General features: G+C 43.7%; 1 protein-coding gene across 1 annotated transcript in view; it reads left to right on the top strand.

Moving 5' to 3' along the window:
* Nucleotides 1-17807, top strand: part of LOC144791901 (nucleoplasmin-like) — a 409526-nt gene extending 391719 nt beyond the window's left edge. Inside the window, exons 5-6 of the mRNA XM_078666694.1 lie at nucleotides 7523-7622; nucleotides 17649-17807. Of these exons, the coding sequence (XP_078522820.1) occupies nucleotides 7523-7622; nucleotides 17649-17676 (128 nt within the window). The 3' untranslated portion in view covers nucleotides 17677-17807. The remainder of the gene's footprint in view (nucleotides 1-7522; nucleotides 7623-17648) is intronic.
* The last annotated feature ends 1714 nt before the right edge of the window (nucleotides 17808-19521 follow it).

Here is a 19521-nt window from a genome sequence, read left to right on the forward strand (position 1 = left end):
ACAATTCGTTAAGTGTAGTTCAAACATTTCCTTAAATATGAAACATTTCATTTGCCACAAAAGTATGTGGACGTAACTCTCCTCCTGTAATAGGAATTAAACATTTCATTAAGAATAATTATTCCATATAACAAGGTTGGGCATCCCTTTGGGAGAACTTCTCATTGGGCCCAGCTAACCATTGCGTTAGCCAGCACTAACTAGGAGAAAACATTGCAATCTAGGTAACCATCCCCTTGTGCAGGTTTAACTGTATCAGGGCTACACCAACATTCCATCAGGGAAGTAGAAATCCCTACATTGAGCAGGTGTAAGTAGATCTCGGTTATAGCAGGGGTATGAGACCCTTCCCTGGGCAGGAGTAAACATTGCCTCAAATGAGGTCAACACCTTTCATTAGGCATAAAGTATTTCTTTAGGCATCACACACCATCCTATTACCTGATGCCTGAACAGGCAGGGCCTTCCCCCTATTAATCAGGAGCTTACAGGTAAAACATTTCCTGCAATAGAGATAATCAGTTTAGCAGAAGTAAAACACTTCACTGAGGGTAAAACATTTCATTAACCATTTCCTTAGGCAGGAATGAAACTCCTATGGCAGGAATAAAAACACGCCACTGCGGATAAAACATCTCATTAGGCAGTGTAACTATATCCTTATAGCATTAACGTTCCCCTACTCAGCAATCAACAGTTAACAACTCTTCAAGGCAGAGATAACCATTTTTAACAGGCAAGCCTGAGCTTAGACAACTTGGTTTATGCATGTAAAGCCTTTTAGTAAATGTAAACATTTCTTTAAAGCAAGGAGCACCTCACTCCATAACTGTTGGCATGTGCTCCACCTTTCAACCAACATGAATAAATGTTTCATTAGTCAGCAGACACAGTTCATTATGCAGCTGTTGGCATTTCCACCCCCAGGCCAGGATCAACATTCTAATTCCTACAGTAAGCAGGCATAAACCTTTCAGCAGCCAAGAGTAATCCTGTAAATAAGTAGAGGTTATAACACTGGGGCAGGGGTGTAATAAAACTTCTATAGTTCAGAATAATCCTGGTTCCAAGCAGGAATAACCACTTCAAAACTCTTCCCCAATCATAGGTAACATCCCCCTAATCAGGAGTAAACATTACAGGGAAGGAATCAGGCATAGGCATTTCATTAAGTAACTTATAAATAGAACATTACTCATTGCTAGAGAGCAACATCTCATTAAGCAAGCACAGGCCTTGCTTTAGACCAGTAAAACATTTCTGTTAATTAAGGTGAACATTTCAATAAGCAATTCAGTAAAGCATTCTCAATGAGCATTTTACTATGCCTTGGACTCCCCTATGCAGGGCTAAGCCATCGCAGGTGAACTCAGTATGTCTTTAGGCCTACGCCGGAACCAGGGCCCAAACAGTTAATGAATAAAAAGCCTGTCCTCAGGCATAAACAGTAACTTAACCCTTTAGGTGCTGCCGTCGGCCAACGGTCGTCACGGGCACTACCTCCCCAGTGCTGCGTGCGACCGCTGGACGTCCAGTTCAGCACTGGATAATGGACAGCGCAGCACTGGGGAGGTTTGTTTACTAGCTCCTAAGGTGTTAATGGCCTCCACGTCACTAGAGGCACATAGGGGCCAACAGGTGGGCACTTAATGTCAAAAATACAGCGTTTCTCTGGGGCCTACAAGAGAGCGCTTGGAGGCACAATTACAGCGCTTCTATGGGACATTCAAGAAAGCTCTTGGAGTGAAATTACAGCGCTTCTCTGGGCACTACCTCAGTTCCTCACATGACAGCGCTTGGCCACAGGCAATGCTGGGGACAGCGCTTCAGCAGGCAATCAGGTTTAGATAATAGCACCCTGCAGGTACAGCACTTCACAAGGCAGCAACCCCCTTCAGTACCTCAGCACTCTTCACAGGGACAGCAAAGGAGCGTTGGGGGAGCAGGGAGTCAGCGCTTCAGAAGGCAGCAACTTCTAGAGCCACAGAAGTTCTTGGTGACACAGCGCTTCAGGGGGATAGCGCTTGTCAGGATTTACAGCGCTACGATATCGCAGGCAATTCACAGCAGAGGTAGCGCTCGGCAGACAGTTCATTCCAGGTAGCGCTGCTGAAGGGCACCACAGAATATAGCGCTTCAGGCAGGAATCACGCCCAGGATTCTAGCGCTTCACAGACAGCAGGGTGCAGGGCTATAGCGCTTTGGCCCAAACGAGGTGGGGGCAAGACCAGCAGGTCTAATAACATTCAGTTCAGGGTGCTGCAGTTCAGGCAAATATAGCGCTTCAGAAGGCAGCAACCCCTCCATTACTTCAGCGCTCTTCACAGGGTCAGCAAGGGCAGCGCTAGATATACAGGACAGGTGACACCCCAGTAGCAGGTTAGCAAGAGAGACCCCAGGTGACATCAGGAAACGCAGGGTCAGTACCGCGCCAATACCGGTTTGCTTCTTCAAAAGTCCTGTGATGATTTAATTTCTTCTTAGCGCTTTAGGTTTCTTGCGCCCTTGTAAATAGAGGCTTAGTTTCTTCTTGGCGGGATGTTTCTTGCGTCCTTGTAAATAGAAGCTTAGTTTCTTGTTGGCGTGATGTTTCTTGCGCCCTTTGGTTTCTTGTTTCCTTGAAGGGGGTTAAGTTGGTGGCTGGTGTTAGATCTCCTCAGCCAATCCCCTCAAGTGGTCCCTGGGGGTTCCCTGCCGCGGGGTTAGGTCAGTGGGGGGGGTACAGGATGCCTCAATACTTGTAAAGCAGCACTCTAGGCCCTGTCATTTCCAGCATCATAAGACCCTGTCCTGCCCCTCACTGCCTATCCTCCTGCGTAGGTTCTTCCCCAGGTCTTCCCCTCAGTCACTCTGACAGGAAAGTTTTCCTTCCTTTCCTTATACAGTGCCAGTTGACAGTTGGCAGTGGCAGTTGGTGTCACCTCACCTGTTCCAGAAGGTTCCAGGGGGTTCTAGGAGGTTCCACCATTCTACCTGTGGGCAGGTTGGCAGGCTAAGTTGATACATTGTTTGGAGGGTTCCAGCCAGGCCCCAGCCACTAGAATGCGCCCACTAAACTCGCTGCAGCAGCAGTGGTCAGTGGCAGCCACGTTAGGGGTATAAGGCACCTGCATCTTAACATCAGTTTCACAGTACACAGGGCTTTCCTCACTACACAATGCCTATACATTGTTGTTACAATAGGGGCATTCTAAATTAAAAGGGGTAAAAAACGAAAATTTTCAGGGAAAGGGCCAAGTCTCACACCCTCATATAATAACCACAGACTCAGGAAGGTTTAAATCTCTTTATCTAAATTTCATCAAAGGTCATAATCCAGAGGTTAAATGCTATTCGACTATCAATGACCAACATTAGAAACAGTGTATATCTATGCAAAAGAAATATTATGCCAATCATTTAGCAATGTAAAGGGAAGGTAAGAACAAGGAACATACTAATGATTTAACCAGACTTGCACAATTTTCTAAAGGCGGGTAAAGAGAAGGAACCTTCTATAACACAGCTTTAAGCAATTGTCAAAGGGTGGGTAAGAAGAGGGAACATAATAGGTAATCACAGAATAATGATTCTTAACGTAGGACTATGGGAAGGTAAGAAAAATGGAACACTATTAAAACTAATATATTTTCATAAAGGAAGGGTTAAAAAGGGATCAAGAAACACATATACTATGCAATCATGAGAATATTGCAGCATAATCTGTAGGAGGGTAAGAGAATGGAACATACTAATCAGATAACGGTTTCGATCATTCAAAGAGAAGGGTAAGAAAAGGAACATATGCAATCAAAGCTTTTATCGATGTCGGGAGGGTAAAGAAAAGGACGCAAATTATAATGACCAATACCCACACAGATTTATATTTACCTAGAATGGTGTGAAGAGCAACTCTGGCCACGGGTCAGTTTAAAGGACAGGAAAGAACCCCAAAGGTTGCAGTCGCCAGTAGGCCAGCAGGTGCAGATTAGAATCAGGACAGGGAAAACCAGATTTGGATCAGGACCAGACCACCAAAGGTTAAGACCAGCACCCGCAGTTCAGTTGCAAGGCCTGCGCTACTCCCTCTCTGCAAGGAATCAGCCAAAACCCCAATTGGGTTACAGCATTCACCAATAAAGTGCTCCGCCAGCACTTCAGCTTCCCGAACCCCGATTGGGTCAGTAAAGACTTTTGACAGAGTGCTCCGCAGCCCTCTTTGCTTAGTCACCTATTGAGTGTGTTGGGTCAGTGACAGGTCAGCTATTCGGACAAGTCGGACAATTTATCTAGCTAAACCTAGGCTAGTTATACTGTTTTTCAGGTCAGTGTACCACCCCCCAATATAGCAAGTGTAAGGATCCCCAATTTCGATTGGTCAAAGGAAGAGGAGAGGTCCTCACACCACACCAAATTTGAGACTTTTATAATCTCTTATTCAAATTTACGTTTCCGCCCATCAAATTCATGTTCATATGGTTTCTTCATTCCACCTAACAATGGATGTTCTATTTACAAATACATTGTATTTTTCCAGAGTTCATTGGGGCAGGTTCGCAGGAGCATCTTCTCAGTCAGTCAGCTCCTTGGCTATAGTCCAAAGGTCATTGTTCTTGGAGACTTGTGATTCTCGGGCAGTCGCAGTTTCAACAGATATGGAGTACAGCGTTATGAGACAGGCCAGTTTTCGAAGTGCAACATGAAATGGAAAAGAAACCGTTTTAGAACACAGAATAAATGAATACACTGTATACCATGAATTTCTACTCTATTCCCATTATCATAATTTTAACTATAGCATTATGATTAGGCAGAACGAACAGCTTGGCGAAAACCGCAGTGCAAGCTTCTTGCATGTGAGAACATAAAGCAGCCATATTAGCCCTAGTGCGCAGAAGCGGCAGCTTCCCTCCAAAATAGCGAATACTTCATGTCACGTGAGTATGACATACGCATGCGCATTAGAAACCCTCGCATAGCAGCAGCCCTTTTATATGCAAGCGTATTAGGATTAGTAAAACACATAGGCAAGCTACACTCGGACACCCCATGTAAAGGTTAAATATGCAAAATTAGTAAAACAAACATGTTGATTATATTATTAACGTTATTCGAGGTTCATGAATACAAGCAAGTTGCTTCATGTGCGAATCCTTGCTCCATCAGTTCTACAGAGTCTATCAAAAGCCAAAAGGACTCGGTCACTGCTAACTCATATGACACCACAATCTATACTAAAGGTCAGGACTAGTTGCTGCCACAGAAGTGTGTTGGACCATGAAGGGGGTAAAAAGGAGGCTGAGCCTTCCCAGAAACGTTTAAGGTTTGTAGAACAAGTCACAAGCAACTTTGGAAAAAGAGGGCATTTATTGGAAGACCGTGATGACATCCGAGTTGCATAAAACAGAAGTGTGTATTCCACCAAGACACTATGGAGCTCAATAGTGAGAGGATGTGGTCTTACGGTTAGAGCTGCTGACTTTAGAGCCGGGAAACCAAGGTTCAAGCCTCGGGGACATCTCCCGATCCTGTGATTCCGGGCAAATCACGTAATCTCCCCGTGCCTACCAGAAAAAAAAATATAAAAATGAATGTCTTTAGTAACTGGTGCTTATGAAAAGCGCTCCAATACCTTCGGGTTGGGTATGCGCTATATAATTCTGGACAAAAAAATAGGCTCCAAGGTGGGAGCTTGAAGGATGCAGGAAAGGAATCAAAGTGGATGGCTCCACAAACAAGTACTGCAGCCTCACCTGCAGTGCTGCCATCATCCACTTAAGACAAATTCCCCAGATACAAAAGAAAGACTAGCAAGTATGGACTGCATCTCAGCACAGTTGTTGGCAACAATGAAGTGTCCTAATGTAAAAACTGGACCAACTGCAGTTTCCACACGTCAGTTAATATCTCTTCTACAATGAGCAAGCTTTTTGCTGATACTACCAATGACACTTGGACCTATAATACAGAATGGCCTGCCAATCTTTCAACGGGCCCACTGTATATCACATCAGCCATTAAGGTAAAGGGTTTAAGAAAAAATGCTGACAAGCGGGCCGAAGTAGAAGTAATCGAGTTTAATAATAGATATAGGCAACAAAATAGTAAAAAAACGACAGCTAAACATCACACCTGCAGCAGGCATTCAGAGCCAGTCAACAAAAGCAAAAAAGGTTCACCATCTGTGATGGAGAAGAGTTGAGGTGGAGACTGGAGGAGGAATGTGGTATCCACTATTTGCGCTGGAATAGCTGGGGTTCGGAAGGATGAATAACGCAGTGGGTAGCAGAAAAGGTAAAGACTTGCCTATAGCAGAGTAAAAGGCTGGTGCTCACAATACTCAGTGGTACTGGTCCATGTTTTCTATGTAGGTCATTGGGTGAGCAGAGCTTGGGGGCGTGGATCACCAATACGAAGGTGCATGTCATGCGGAAACCGCACCCCGGATAATACATTTGGCCCTTCTACCCTGGTCTGTTTGACTTAGAACATTCTGCTACATATTTAGTTGCTCTGCTCTGGACATAAAGTAGTAAATAGAGCCCATGTAGTCACAGTGCTGTTTTAAAGCTGAATACCGGGTTGTTTCTGGGGGAAGGGTGGTTGGGAGGGGGGCGCTGTTCATGTGTTCTATACTGTAAAGATTTTAAGTAATTGCACAGTTAATAAAAGAAATGTGTGCTCTGCGAATCTTGCCCGCAGTTTCTGAATGTCTCTTAGCGATAGTGCTTCTGGTAGGGAAAAACATTCCCAACATTTAACATGTTTTCCAGAAGAAAAAGACGTTTGTTATTTTGTACCTGAATGTCCACTGACTCCTGCTTATACAAGCAACTACCTTCCATTAGAAAAGTGGCATTTCTTTTATGTCAGAAAAGATTTGGAGCATGTCCGATGAATATTAATGCAATAAAGTCAGAAGAAACCACAAGCAGTCTGTAGTGATGTTGTTATGCACCAGTTTGCATTTTTTTAAACTAAATGGAAACAGTGTAAACAAATGTCCTGCTACTGCCTTGAGGAATGCACTGTTTGCTACGAAAAAGCCACCTCTGTTAAACTTCCAGGTTGAATCTGCTGCTGCTTCTTAACCAGAATTTTAACTAAACTCCACTCTATCTAGCCCATTGTCACTTTGGAGCACCAAAGTGTACAAAAAACATCATTTAAGAATACAGTCTCATGAATTATGCAAGTTACTTGTGCTTTAAAAGTTTGGTCACAATTATTTTCACAGGATGTTACTATAATTCACTTAAGGTCGCAACATTCAATTCCAAATGCTAGGAAGTGCCATGGTTCATGACCTGCGTAGAGATGAGCCTCAATGTGCATCTTTATACATCCTAATAAAAGTGAGTAGTGTTATGATTCACAGTGACCTTTTGTTCTATACTCACTGAACATCTAATGTGTGACCTTCTGCAGTGAGTGAGTAGTTATGCCATACAGGGAGTGGATGGCATCCTGGAGTGCTCTGCCATCAAACTCTGTAAAGGAAATTAGATCTCTAACTTTCACTGTGTTTTTCTACTTCTTTCAGTGAATGAAAATATGGATGAAGTTGATCTGGATGTAGACCACTTCGAAGTAGAGGACCTAGAAGAGGAAATCTCCGGGAGTTCAATTCTATATGGACATAGGTGAGGAGTAAGTGAGTGGTGAGAGTATTGTGTGTCTACGGGTTATGCTTTCTACCAAAAGCACCTTAGCAGTTCCCCTCATGGCTGAGAGCATACTAAGGAATTATATGGACAAGTCTTACTCTTGAATCAACTTTGCAGTACATTGTCCTCTTCCTCTTCCAGGTGTCTCTTTCCCTTTCTTGTGAGCCTTGATCATCTCCTTTCTACAATGATGCTGCCCAAAGATCTGGGGGGGGCAATAATGACCCAGGATATCCATTTCATTGCTTTTGAGCTCTCTGCCACCCACCATCTCCCCTCACACACACACAACTGACCACACATCAAGTGCATACCTGGGTGTGTTTGCGGGTGTCCATAAGCAGCAGCTACTCCAGACGCATCCCTCTTCCCCCGGATCCCTTACCGCTTGGAGAAGCTCGCCCCCTGCTATAGGACTCCACATCTGGTCTCACACAGACAGATTTGCAGCAGTTCCTACCAGCTGCCCTCCCCGTTGGTCACCAGTCCCACTGTACTAATCTCGAAGACACTACAGCTCCACTTCATGCATGTAAAAATGTACACAATGAAAACCAGATCTCCCTAGCCCCTCATGTAGAGAGATGTTTGAGAAGATATCTGTGCTGAAAAATGATGCCCCTTCCTATGGTCTTTGTCACAGAGTTCATAATAGAACCTTCACGCCTTCCTATTGCATTTGTCTGAGTTCGGAATTTACAACTCATTCTATTCGTCACAGGGTTGCTCGAGGCAAAAAAAGGCTCTCCTGTGGAGAGGATGTGGCCTAACGGCTAGAGTGGCTGACCTTGAAGCTGGGTAACAGGGTTCACGTCTCAGCAACAACGCTCGATCAACATCCTGTGATTCAGGGCAAATCACTTAATCTCCCCATGCCGACATTTTTTTTTTTAAAGAATGTGTCCTTGTGTAACGCAACAGATGCTCATGTAAAGCCCTCTGATAGGCGATTTCTCGGATCTAGTTCGAGCTATGTAAAACTCTAAAAAAAATAATAATAATAATAAAGACCCTTCCTACTCCGAGTATGTTTAAAAATGTCTCTATTAGTTATGAGGAGTTAAGCTACTTCACAGGTGAGCAAGACCAATGCTACCCGATTAAATGGCCATAGAGCAGAAGAACAAATTGGCAATGCCAGAGCCCCTCTCCCAATCCTCGCTTTTTCAATTATTTTGAGACTCTATAATCTCGAACAACAAATGCTACTGTGCACAACACACACCGTATAGTAGAGCAGTCCAATGATTTTAGAACTATGGCTATTAACATGCTTTCTACGCTTTGCTGCTTTCATAACTAACACAATGAATGGTTTGCAGTCCTATATTGAGTGAATGCACGCTTTGAAGAACAGCCCTAATCAGGCGTGTTAACCTATTTAAGGAACGTATGTACATCTCCGAAGATAACTGACAGTCTGAACAATGGCAAATAGCATATCTGCTCAGTTCTCAACAGATCCTTAACTAAACGAGGTCAGTCCTTCATTGATGTTTATTGTTCCAATACTCCTGGGTTCACCTCTTCTCTACTATGAAATTCACTTCCCTCAAGTCGATCTCACCTGACCATACCCTCCCTCAAGCTCTGAGATCCAACCAGACTCCCCTTGCTGGATGTCCTGCTTCCTTTAGCAGTTTACTCGGGTATAGAGTGGTGAATATACATAAATATTGAATGCCCATCTTCATAGTTATAGGATGGTGTCTAATAGGCCTAACCCTCGGAGTCTCCTAGGCAGGCTAGGCTTCTGAAGTCTCAGCTCATGCTATGGAGCATCAATGTCTAGAACTTGTGGCATATTCGGTCCCGGGAGGTCCTTGCATGATGGGTCTCTTCAGGAGATCTGATGACAGCGTTCCTTTCCAGACTCTAACCCAGTCCAACCCCTAGTAACTGTCTCTCTCACACTTGCTGCTTTCATCGTATCCAGACCAGAATCATGAGATGACCTCGCAGACTCAGCAGCTCTGGCTGCCCCTAGAATGAAAACTTCTGACATTCATAGACTTACCGAAAGCTCTGGTTAAAACGCTAACTACAGAGTATAGCACAGCATGGAAGACCAGCTTCTTCTAAAGCAAGGATAAGCTGTGTCTAAATCTCACTACTGTCCGGTACCTGTCGTGCACACACGCACTGGCTGATGGTAGCTGTGTTAACTTATGTTTGCCCACAAGCACTGCTGAGGAGAGACTGAAGTATATAGTAAGGTTTCACTACAGTTTTAGGAAAGTAAAATGGCCAATGTGTAGATTTATCAATTATTAAAGGATGTGATGTGAGAGCGGCCCTGTGTGGTTTAAGAGACTAGAAAGGTGATTAGCAGTAAAGCATATATTTCTTCAAATGTCTGAACGCGGTTTAAAGGGAGCAAACATCTGAAAATTATATGAACACTACTGGAGAGAGTGAAAATAGATGTTTTCAAATTACCACCCCAAACACGAATAACCAATTCAAGAACTAAAGGGTTGGGCGTTTGGTCACTATTTTTTATAACGCATTTTATTGATTTTGACAAGACCAATAACCTTGACTTTGGCAGTTGATACATAAGTCAAGTTGATGCACAAGCAAACCACAAATTAATCGGTGCTCACACCCTGGTATCCTTGGCACAGAGCAGTCCGGCTTAACTTAGAGGCTATGTGTAGGTATTTGTGCAGCACTTCAAACCGTAATAAAGTGAAAAACACCACACCAAAGCACACCACACCAAGTTAGATATAATAAATAAAACAAGATCAAAATGACAAAAATCCAATCAGTAGAACTAAAGTTATGAATTTTATTTAGTTTTTGCAACCGTAGCGCCATAAAGCATAAAGCACTAACTGGCTATCTGCTTGTGCTTGACTCAGTCACCCATTCATGACAACCTCAATGGAGTGCAGGTCGAGTACAGTCACCAGGTTAGGCCGCTGAAGTTTACCATCTCAAAATCAATGCCAAAAGTCCAGTTCGCAGCTGAGGGGGCCACGAAAACCCGGGCCACGAAAACCCAATTGTTGGATTTCAGCTTGCTGTGCCACACCAAGGGACCAGGACCGCAGGAGCACCTCTTGGGGTCAGGAACTCAATTCAGCTGGGTCAGAGTCTGGTGCAGGGTGTTGAAGAGCCTTTTATGTCCCTGAGGCTCAGATCAGGAGGTAGGCAGACTAGCTCTTGGAGTCACTCTGGTGTCTTGGCTCACAAGTTAAGCTGTCAGTCCAGTTCCCCTTCCCCGTGTAAGAGGACAGCACACAGCACAACTGAAATCCCTTAAGAGCAGCAGTCCAACAAAGGGGCAGTCCTTCTTCCTAGCAGAGTGTAGCTATTTAGGAGGAATACACAAAGCCCATCTGTCAACCACACCATACCATGTGACACAGAGACATGCTGCAGGCACCAAAAAGACTAAGGCCACAACAAAATGCTACTTTTCTGATAGTGAAATTTTCAAAATGGCAACATAAAATCCCACTTCACAATAAGTTGACTTTTTTGTTTTTTACACAATTTCAGAGACCCAAAACATGATTTAGTAACCTCTTCCCATTTGGAAATTACATTCATAAAATGTAATAAGGCAACTCCAATGTTATCATATGGGAGTGGTAGGCCTTGCAGAAGTGAAAAGCTAATTTAAGAGTTGTTTTCACTACCACAACATTAAAACTTAAAGGTAAATGCCTAAACTTTTAAAAACATTCCACCCTGCCATTTGGGCTGTTCAGGCCCTACCATAGGAATGACTTTTATACAATAAAAAAGAAGGTTTGGACCTGGCACATGGTTTACGCTGCCTGGTCGAAATGACCGTTTAAAACTACATACACACAGGCTACAATGGCAGGCCTAAGACATATTTAATAGTGCTACATAGGTGGGTGTTACAATCAGTGCAGCAGGCCCATTAGTAGCATTTTATTTACAGGCTCTGGGCACAGAGAGTGCCACCTTACTAGGGACTTAAAACTAAATTAAATATACCAATTGGATACACGCCAATTCTACCAAGTTTTAAGGACAGGGCACAAGCACTTTAGTACTGGTTAGCAGTGGTAAAGTGCTCAGAGTCATAAGGCAAACAAAAACATATTCGCCAAAATAAGAGGCATGAAGTCTAAAGGTTTGGGGATGACCCTGCAAAAAGGGCCAAGACCAACACAACCCTCTCCAGCCAAAAGCCATGGTCGACTAATCAATAGCTTGATGGGATTCCCTTCTTAGGCAATAGAACATGGACAAAGGTCCTGTTATGCAGGGGCACTTGTCAGTTCGATGCCTCTCTGAACTCAGTTGGATCCCTCTATCTTTACTACCCTGAGCCTTTGAACTATCCCATGGGGAACCCTTCTCCTAATCTGTTGACCACCATCTGTGAAGCACCCAACCTTCACCTGCTCACAATTGCATCCCAGTAGGCAGTAGGTACACCATAGCCAACAAAGTAATGTGGACCCTTTTTACCCCTTGGGTCAGACTTCTATCCACAACCTAATAAAATCCTGCCAATAAGTACAGCAACCAACAGAGGCCCCTGACGGCTGTCAGTGTCAAGAACTAGACCATAGGCCATCTAGGGTTTTCTGACCTCTGCGGTTTCTCAGTTGGAGGCAGTAGCCCCGGGTGTCTTTCACACTACTTCCCATCTACCTCCCACTAGTTCAGTGGTGGTATTCCGAGACTGGTCATTCAGCCCAAGGTCTGTACCCGGAGGATAAACGGGGAACAGGGCGAGTCCTCCCTCACAATGCCCCTCCATCTGGGCTCCCGTGCCTGCCGCTTGGGGGTGGTACCCTGTAAACTGGATTTTCACGGCGCCCTGGGCTGCACCCCTCTTAGTTCTCCTAACACCGGGGCAGCTCATTTCCCAGAATGCAGTCCATGGGCATCTTGGGACTAACTATTCCCTTCCTCTGGGTCACCTCCCACCCCCACAGCAGGAATACAAGAGCCATAGGGTGGACAATGTTCTGCCCGTTGGTCTGAGTTACCCTGTTCAGTGTACTGTTCTGGAAAAACTAGCCATTCCACTATCATGGTCTCGCATAACAATGACTGGGACCCTATTCACTTTCACCTGGTGGAAGTGACGACTCCCACCTTTTAGGGATCACCAGCTCACCCTCTGAGTCTATTTCCCAGAGATCATGGCTTGGTCTATTACCTGGCCCTGTGGATTACTTGCACCTAAGGCCACACTGATCAATCCTGCAGCAGTCTCACCTGTTTGTGGTTTATTTGGACAGACCATGCCCCGGGCTTGTGTCTTTACTAGGAGCACTCAAAGCAGTGGGTTTGGGAAATGGGGCGCCCTGGGCCTCTGCCCATCAGAAACTTCACTGTTTTTCAGAAAGGATGTGCTTTCACAGACTAGTCCCCAATCCTCTTCAGGCATCCTGTGCATCTGTAAAGCAATCTCATAAGCCTAGATCCACTTGTCGATGTCCTACCGCTGCAACAAAGTCAGGCACGTTACCTTTAGAGATATGGACCCTTTTCTCTCCAGACGGCACCACAGGTATGCTGCCACCATCACTGCTGGACCCTGCCTGTCTGGCCTTGATGTCCAGTTCCTTTAGCTTCAGTTCTTGAGCAAACATGATTTTCTTTTCCTTTAAGGCTGAGCCTTCTTTGCCACTGAGGCCATTTTTTTTCCTCTGCCTCCATGACCAGTTTCTTTTTTTCCATCCTTAACTGGGCCATCTGAAGCTTGAACTCCCTCTCTGCCTTCCTTTCTGGTAACTCCTCTGGGGATAGGTTGCGAGAGGACACACTGCTTCCTGAACAGTGAAGGATTTCTAGTCCTGGGGGTAAGTCACCCCCCCCCCCTCCTCAACAGGCTGCATTCCAAGATTCTCCTGCAGGTGCAGCTCTTATCCCTCCACATCACCCTCTCCCTCCTGGTCATCTGTTGTGACTGTGAATTGGTGGGCCCCCTTCCATGCCCTCAAGTCCTTTTGGAGCTGTGCTTTCCTGGTGCTCCTTTAGGAAGGCATCCCCTCTCCTGTCAAAACTCCTTGAACTCAGCCATAGCATAGCTCTCCAGATTGGCAAGCTCAGACTCAATCCTTGCAGGCGGGACCATGGGAACAAACAGTCGGGTAAGGAAGGATTTAATTTAGGAAAAAAGAGCAAAAAGTCCAATTGGGGAAAATTTAAAACTCAAATTGGTCTTGGATATGGGATTGTAGTGTACACAAAATCACTGCACGGCACTGCACAAACAAGTCCTAGTCTCACTGCTGGTCACCAATGTGAGAAATTGGGTTGTTGGTTGACTGGTGTGTAAGCCCTGGTCAAGAAACAAATACTTGTCATGATAAGGCACAATCAAACCCCAAATTAAACTGTTCTCACCATCTGGTAGCTTGGCACAGAGCAGTCCGGCTTGTAAATGTATGTGTCTTGTAAAGCGCACTGCTGCCCTGAGGAGTCGTGGCGCTGTAGACTGCTGGGGAACACGTCATGGCTATCCCTGTGAGATGGTCCCTACTGGGTATCTCCAAGGTGAAACCAGGCATCCCCGGCGAATGTGGTGGGCCGTTGTAGAGATGAGGCAAGCTAATGCCCAGAGTTGCCGAGTGTGATCCCTGGTTAGAGTAGGCACCGAGGCGAGAATTATCGAGTCCACTGACCCTGGTCCACGACCCTGCCGCGTCGGGAATTGAACCGTGGTCCCGGGCCGTTCTCTACTTCCGGGTCTGCCGCCTCTAACCAGTGAGCCACACCACTCTGAACACCGGCTTAACTTTGAGGCAAAGTGTAAGTATTTGTGTAACACTTCAGTAATAAAGTGAAAAACACCGCTCAATAAGGATCCCACATAGTTAGAAAAAATAAAATAAAAAAATATAATAAATAAAACCAGATGAAAATGACATCCAATCTGTAGAACTGGAGATCACAATTTTTAAAGATTTTGGCAAAAATATCACCAGAAAACAGAGTGCTAACTAGAGATATTTGATCGCGTTGTACTGGGTCATATTCACACTTTCAGACTGATTGCAATGGTGCGCAGGTTGACTACAAAGACCAGGTTAGGCAGCCCGAAGTTTGCCTTCTTAAAACCCATGCCAACAGTCCAGTTCACAGTGGAGCAGGGAAAGCACTCTGTGGGAGGCTGTAAGCGTGGCATGATGAGCAGGCCAGGTGTCGCAGAGGGGATTTGCTGGAACTTCACATTGGCAGTCCCCACTGCGGTCAGTGTTGTAGTGGGAAGGGTCGCGCTGGTGGCGCTTCGAGTTGAATCACGGGGCGAGGTCTCAGTGTGAAGTGGTTAGTAATGGTAAAGGGCACAGACTACTTTTTAGGCCAACAAAAATGAATTCAGCAAAAATAGGAAGACTGAAGGAAAAAAGGTTGGGGATAATCCTGCAAAAAGGGACAAGTCCAACATGGCGTATTTCAGAGGGCATCCTCAGGCTAAATATATTGATTTCTCCATGCCCATTCAGTAATCGCGGCCCCTCTTCCATTCTCTTCCCTTCTCTGACCGATAGGGGTTGGGGCCACCCTCCGGCAGTGAGCCACATCCATCTTCTCCACCTTTAATCCTAGTTGGACCAGTGGCATTTTGTATCTATGACTGTTGGGCTCCTCACTTGTATATGGAAGGTCAAATGGGATTCTCCAAACCAGTACAGAACCCAAACAAGATGCGACGACATTAAAGACCATTCTTGAACATGACATCTAATGTCTGCCTAGAGAGGGGAGTGTATACTTAACCATCACTGATATGTGCAAACATTTTGAACACTATTTCTGGCAAACCGTGCTAAAAATCAGGCTATACGCAAAAGGCAAATAAAAATGAAACTTCAGGAACTCTACTGTGAAATCAAACAAGATATGCCATCTGGTGCTACACATAAGATAAGTGAACCAATTCAGATAGTATATAAAGGATCATAGCCTCGAGGACAAATTAAAATGAAAATCCAAACACTTGTCTCTGGAAACCTGTTACTCGCTTCTCTTCTGTCTTAATGATAGGATAGACAGAGCTTTTGACTTTTTATGGCTTTTTAATTGATAAGGTGTCCGGTTCAAGAAGTTAGATCATCGTGGACATGGCAGGAGTGGCGGGGGAGAGGCTGATAGTCGAATGGTTCTCTATTCGGAACAGGATGTTGCTGAAGGTGATGTCTGGACTTGAAAATTGTAACGATTAACCAAGTCTGGAGTCCCCAGGGGCTCATACCTCTGTAGAAGAGTCTCACCTTTCCCCTTTTATTTCTAGTGGGGCATGGAGATCTCTGGATAGATATGTGGACTTGGCCTCGAACGGGTTGGTGGAACAATATCCCTTTGTGCCGTCTCTTTAATGTATTTATTTATTTATTTATTTATTTTTGTAGTGCTGCAGGAGACCCCCCTCACTCTTGCTCTTCTTTCACTCTTCTCTCTTCTCTTTTGCTCTCTTCTTTTTCCTCTTTCTCCTTCTTTCCTACTTTCTTTCCTTCCTTATTTTCTCTCTATTAAATTCTTGATACATCTGATTTTTTTTTATATGGTTCCTCTATGATATTGTTTTTCTTTTGCAACATGCTTTTTACATTGATTGTAGGAACTATATATGACAATTTTATATCTGAGTTCTTGTATTACTCTTGGTCAGTGTATCACTTTTTATTGTATTTAACTTTTCATATGTCCTTTTTTTAAAAATTTAATAAAGATATTAGAACAAAAAAATGAGATTGCGATACCCCTTACAAAAAAAGAAGAAAAACAATAGTTTTGAGTACTTTTCCTAAGAAAGCATAAAAGCCAATTAAGACCCTTGTCACATATTCCAAGATCGTAAAGGTGATTGGGTATAAGCAAACTCAGTGTACAAAAGAAACCCTGTGATCCAACGGAATCTGAACTGCACTTACACCACAATCCACAATAGACCACAAATCCCCAGGAACCATAGCACAGATTATCTACCATTAAGTGACCGAAGGCTTGCCTGGCACTTTTCTAAAATATTGTGAGATTTTATGAAGGTGAAAGCTGCCTGTAGCATTGTTTGTTTTTCACTTTTTCTTAGCAAATTGGAAATAATTTAAGTATGGAAAAAAAAGTACACAAACAGTGTTTCAAAGGTCTGATGTTTGGATTCTGATTTTTGCTGGGAAAAGAAAAATGTTTTCCTAGAGGACATTTTGTGAGGTAAACAATTAGCTCCCCCAATACTGGTGTAGCTTGCTTAATCAAAGCTACATGGTTTTGTAGGTTAATTGCTGTTACTTTAAAAAACAAAGTAGTGGATTGTGTTGTAGAATATAGTTTTCAGTGAAAGGAGCTACTTGACTATAAACAAATCACTAGAAGATTGTAAGAGAGATGAGTATCACTGAAATCCCATTAGAGTAACACCGGTGTTTATGACCATTTTATGTACCCTGCAAGAATTTTACTACCACAAAAGGTTCTGCAGATACTCGTACGTCTTTTTCTGAGATACAGATTGTGCTAGTGCACATTACAGGCCCAGGCAATCTCAACGGGTTAGTCTTTCATTTGCATAGAAACAGAACATAATAAATACGTGAATGCCTTTGCCCCCGTGGCGTCTTACAGACATGGGTGATGAGGCGAACCAGCACCTGGGAGACTCACTGACTGTGTGGCACATAGAAAGTGGGTGGTGCACAGTCTGTCTGGACTAGAACAATGATCCCTTTTAGAGGCAGCAATGGCTGTGACAGGACACAGACCCTCCATAAGTCAGGGGCAATCACACTTTGTATCTGCCTTTGGGATGTCCCTATGCCCTCTGGACACACTGCAGTCCACTGCTAGCTGTGACCTATGTAGCGGTAGTCTGAAATTGCTGCACCCCAAGTCAATGCAGCAGGCTCCACAACTCTGGCAAGCCTTGCACCCATGCACTTTTTTTTTGGTCATGTCTCTTGCGTAGATTGGAATTCGATCAACCTTGTAATTGATGCTAGCAGAACAATATCAAAAACATATAATGTTTAATACAATTTCTTTTTTTTTTCTTTGCAGGCTAAAACGTTCAGTGGAGTATGCCTGATCTGCTGCTGATTAACAAAAAACGTCTTGATATTTAACTGTTAACCCAGTACTGTTTCTGTAAATAAAACTATATAATGTGTCTTACAAATCTCTAAACTAAATAAATGAATGCCTTTATCTTTGGAAATGTATGGTAAAGCTGTACCATTGATTTTTTTTTTCAACATTCGTAATGTCCTGTACTGTTCCGAACTATATCCTTGGTTGCTCACCTTATTTTTGTGATGCACTTAGGAATTCTTTCCTAAGACCAGGGAATTATGAGACTAGTTTGAGGCAAAAGTCATCACATTTACTTGGTCCTTTCATCAGTATATAACTTTTTTCAAGAATTTGTAGAGAACTAACAAGGTGAGCGTCTAAAAATTGGGACACATAATGTAATCAATGTTATTCTGTTTTGGCAAAGCACCTGCAGTATTGATTCCCCAAAATGTGAAAGGTATGCAAAGGTAAAGACCTTTGGATTTGCATATATTGACTACAGCAAGTGTGTCCTAAATAGGCCGAAAGGATTAGTCAAATTTTTTTTTCCAAGTATCAGTTGTTTTGCAGTTGCCACTCAGTCACTAATTATACATTTAACTCATGTGGCTGTTCTGGTATTCTGTTATGGTTCCCACTCATGTTGACTAGCTTAAATTAGAATATGTTTCACAAGTACCAACTACCACCACCCCCTTTTTCTTGCTGAATCTCCCACCCTAAACCCCCACCTCATGGGTGCACCTCAACAATCCATCAGAGTGAAAACAGTTATAAGGATTACCCAAAAAATATAAGTACTACGCTTCCTAGGTTTATTGTCACTAACAGTAAGAACTTCTCAAAACCATTGAGCTGGAGGAAATTGCCTATAAATATTCAGTCCTTTACCCCCTTGTAGAAACTGCAGAACAGTATTTCACTTTGTCAACTACAATGGAGGCTTTTTGTGAGGTGCATGGAAATTTGGGTAGTAAGACATTAAAAAGAAGCCACTGCATCACTTGTCTCAGTAGTAGGGAACTGAAAAATCTTGCATTGACATAGTGATGCTGTACCACTGGTGTCCAGTGGCAATGTATTTTTAGATTGAAGAATTGGTTATCTCCCTGAATATGATCACTAGCTAAACTTTAAGGTGGTGATGACTGAGAATCCACCTAGTCTTGTATTACTTGATTAGACACTAAGGAGTGTTGCGGGGATTCTGCACATTACACGGAACTATGCATAGGAAAACAGGACCTCTGTGTATAGGGGTTGTACCATCCTACCACCTTAGTACCCAAAGTCGACTAGCTCTAGTTTCCCATTCGTTCTCCTACATAATCACAAAGCTACAAATGATTAGACAACCCAGAACACAACACACCCGACTCTCTCAGGAATCGCAGTAGCAAGACATACCCTTTCGCTCACTCATCCACAATAAGAAATGTCAGAGTCACTCCTATAATTCAAAATGTTTATTTTAACTATTGTGCTCTATTTTACAGTATACGACCCACTACCAGCAGGGAAATGCATAACCCTAATACAGTTAGCTTTGTTACAATTACATAGAAAATAAAGGGGGGGGGTGTCCTCATATGCAGACAGTGGCACAGGGATTATAAGGCCTACCCACCCTCCCCTTGGTAATGTGAAGTTTATTATATAAAGGAACATCTCTGGGCTTTGTCAGCAGACCCCATATCTTAGTGCCTAGATGGAGGTTTTAAATCAACAGGAACAGCATAGCTCTTCTCCCTGGAAAGGTCTCTCTTCAAGTGTGTGTGAACAACCTGCATCCCTGTAATATTAAAGCACACGTTTCCAGCAGTGTTAGCATGTTTTGTCTAGGTGCCAGGGACTGACC

Source organism: Lissotriton helveticus, chromosome 11 (genome assembly GCF_964261635.1).
Source record: "Lissotriton helveticus chromosome 11, aLisHel1.1, whole genome shotgun sequence".
In the NCBI taxonomy this organism is placed as follows: domain Eukaryota; kingdom Metazoa; phylum Chordata; class Amphibia; order Caudata; family Salamandridae; genus Lissotriton; species Lissotriton helveticus.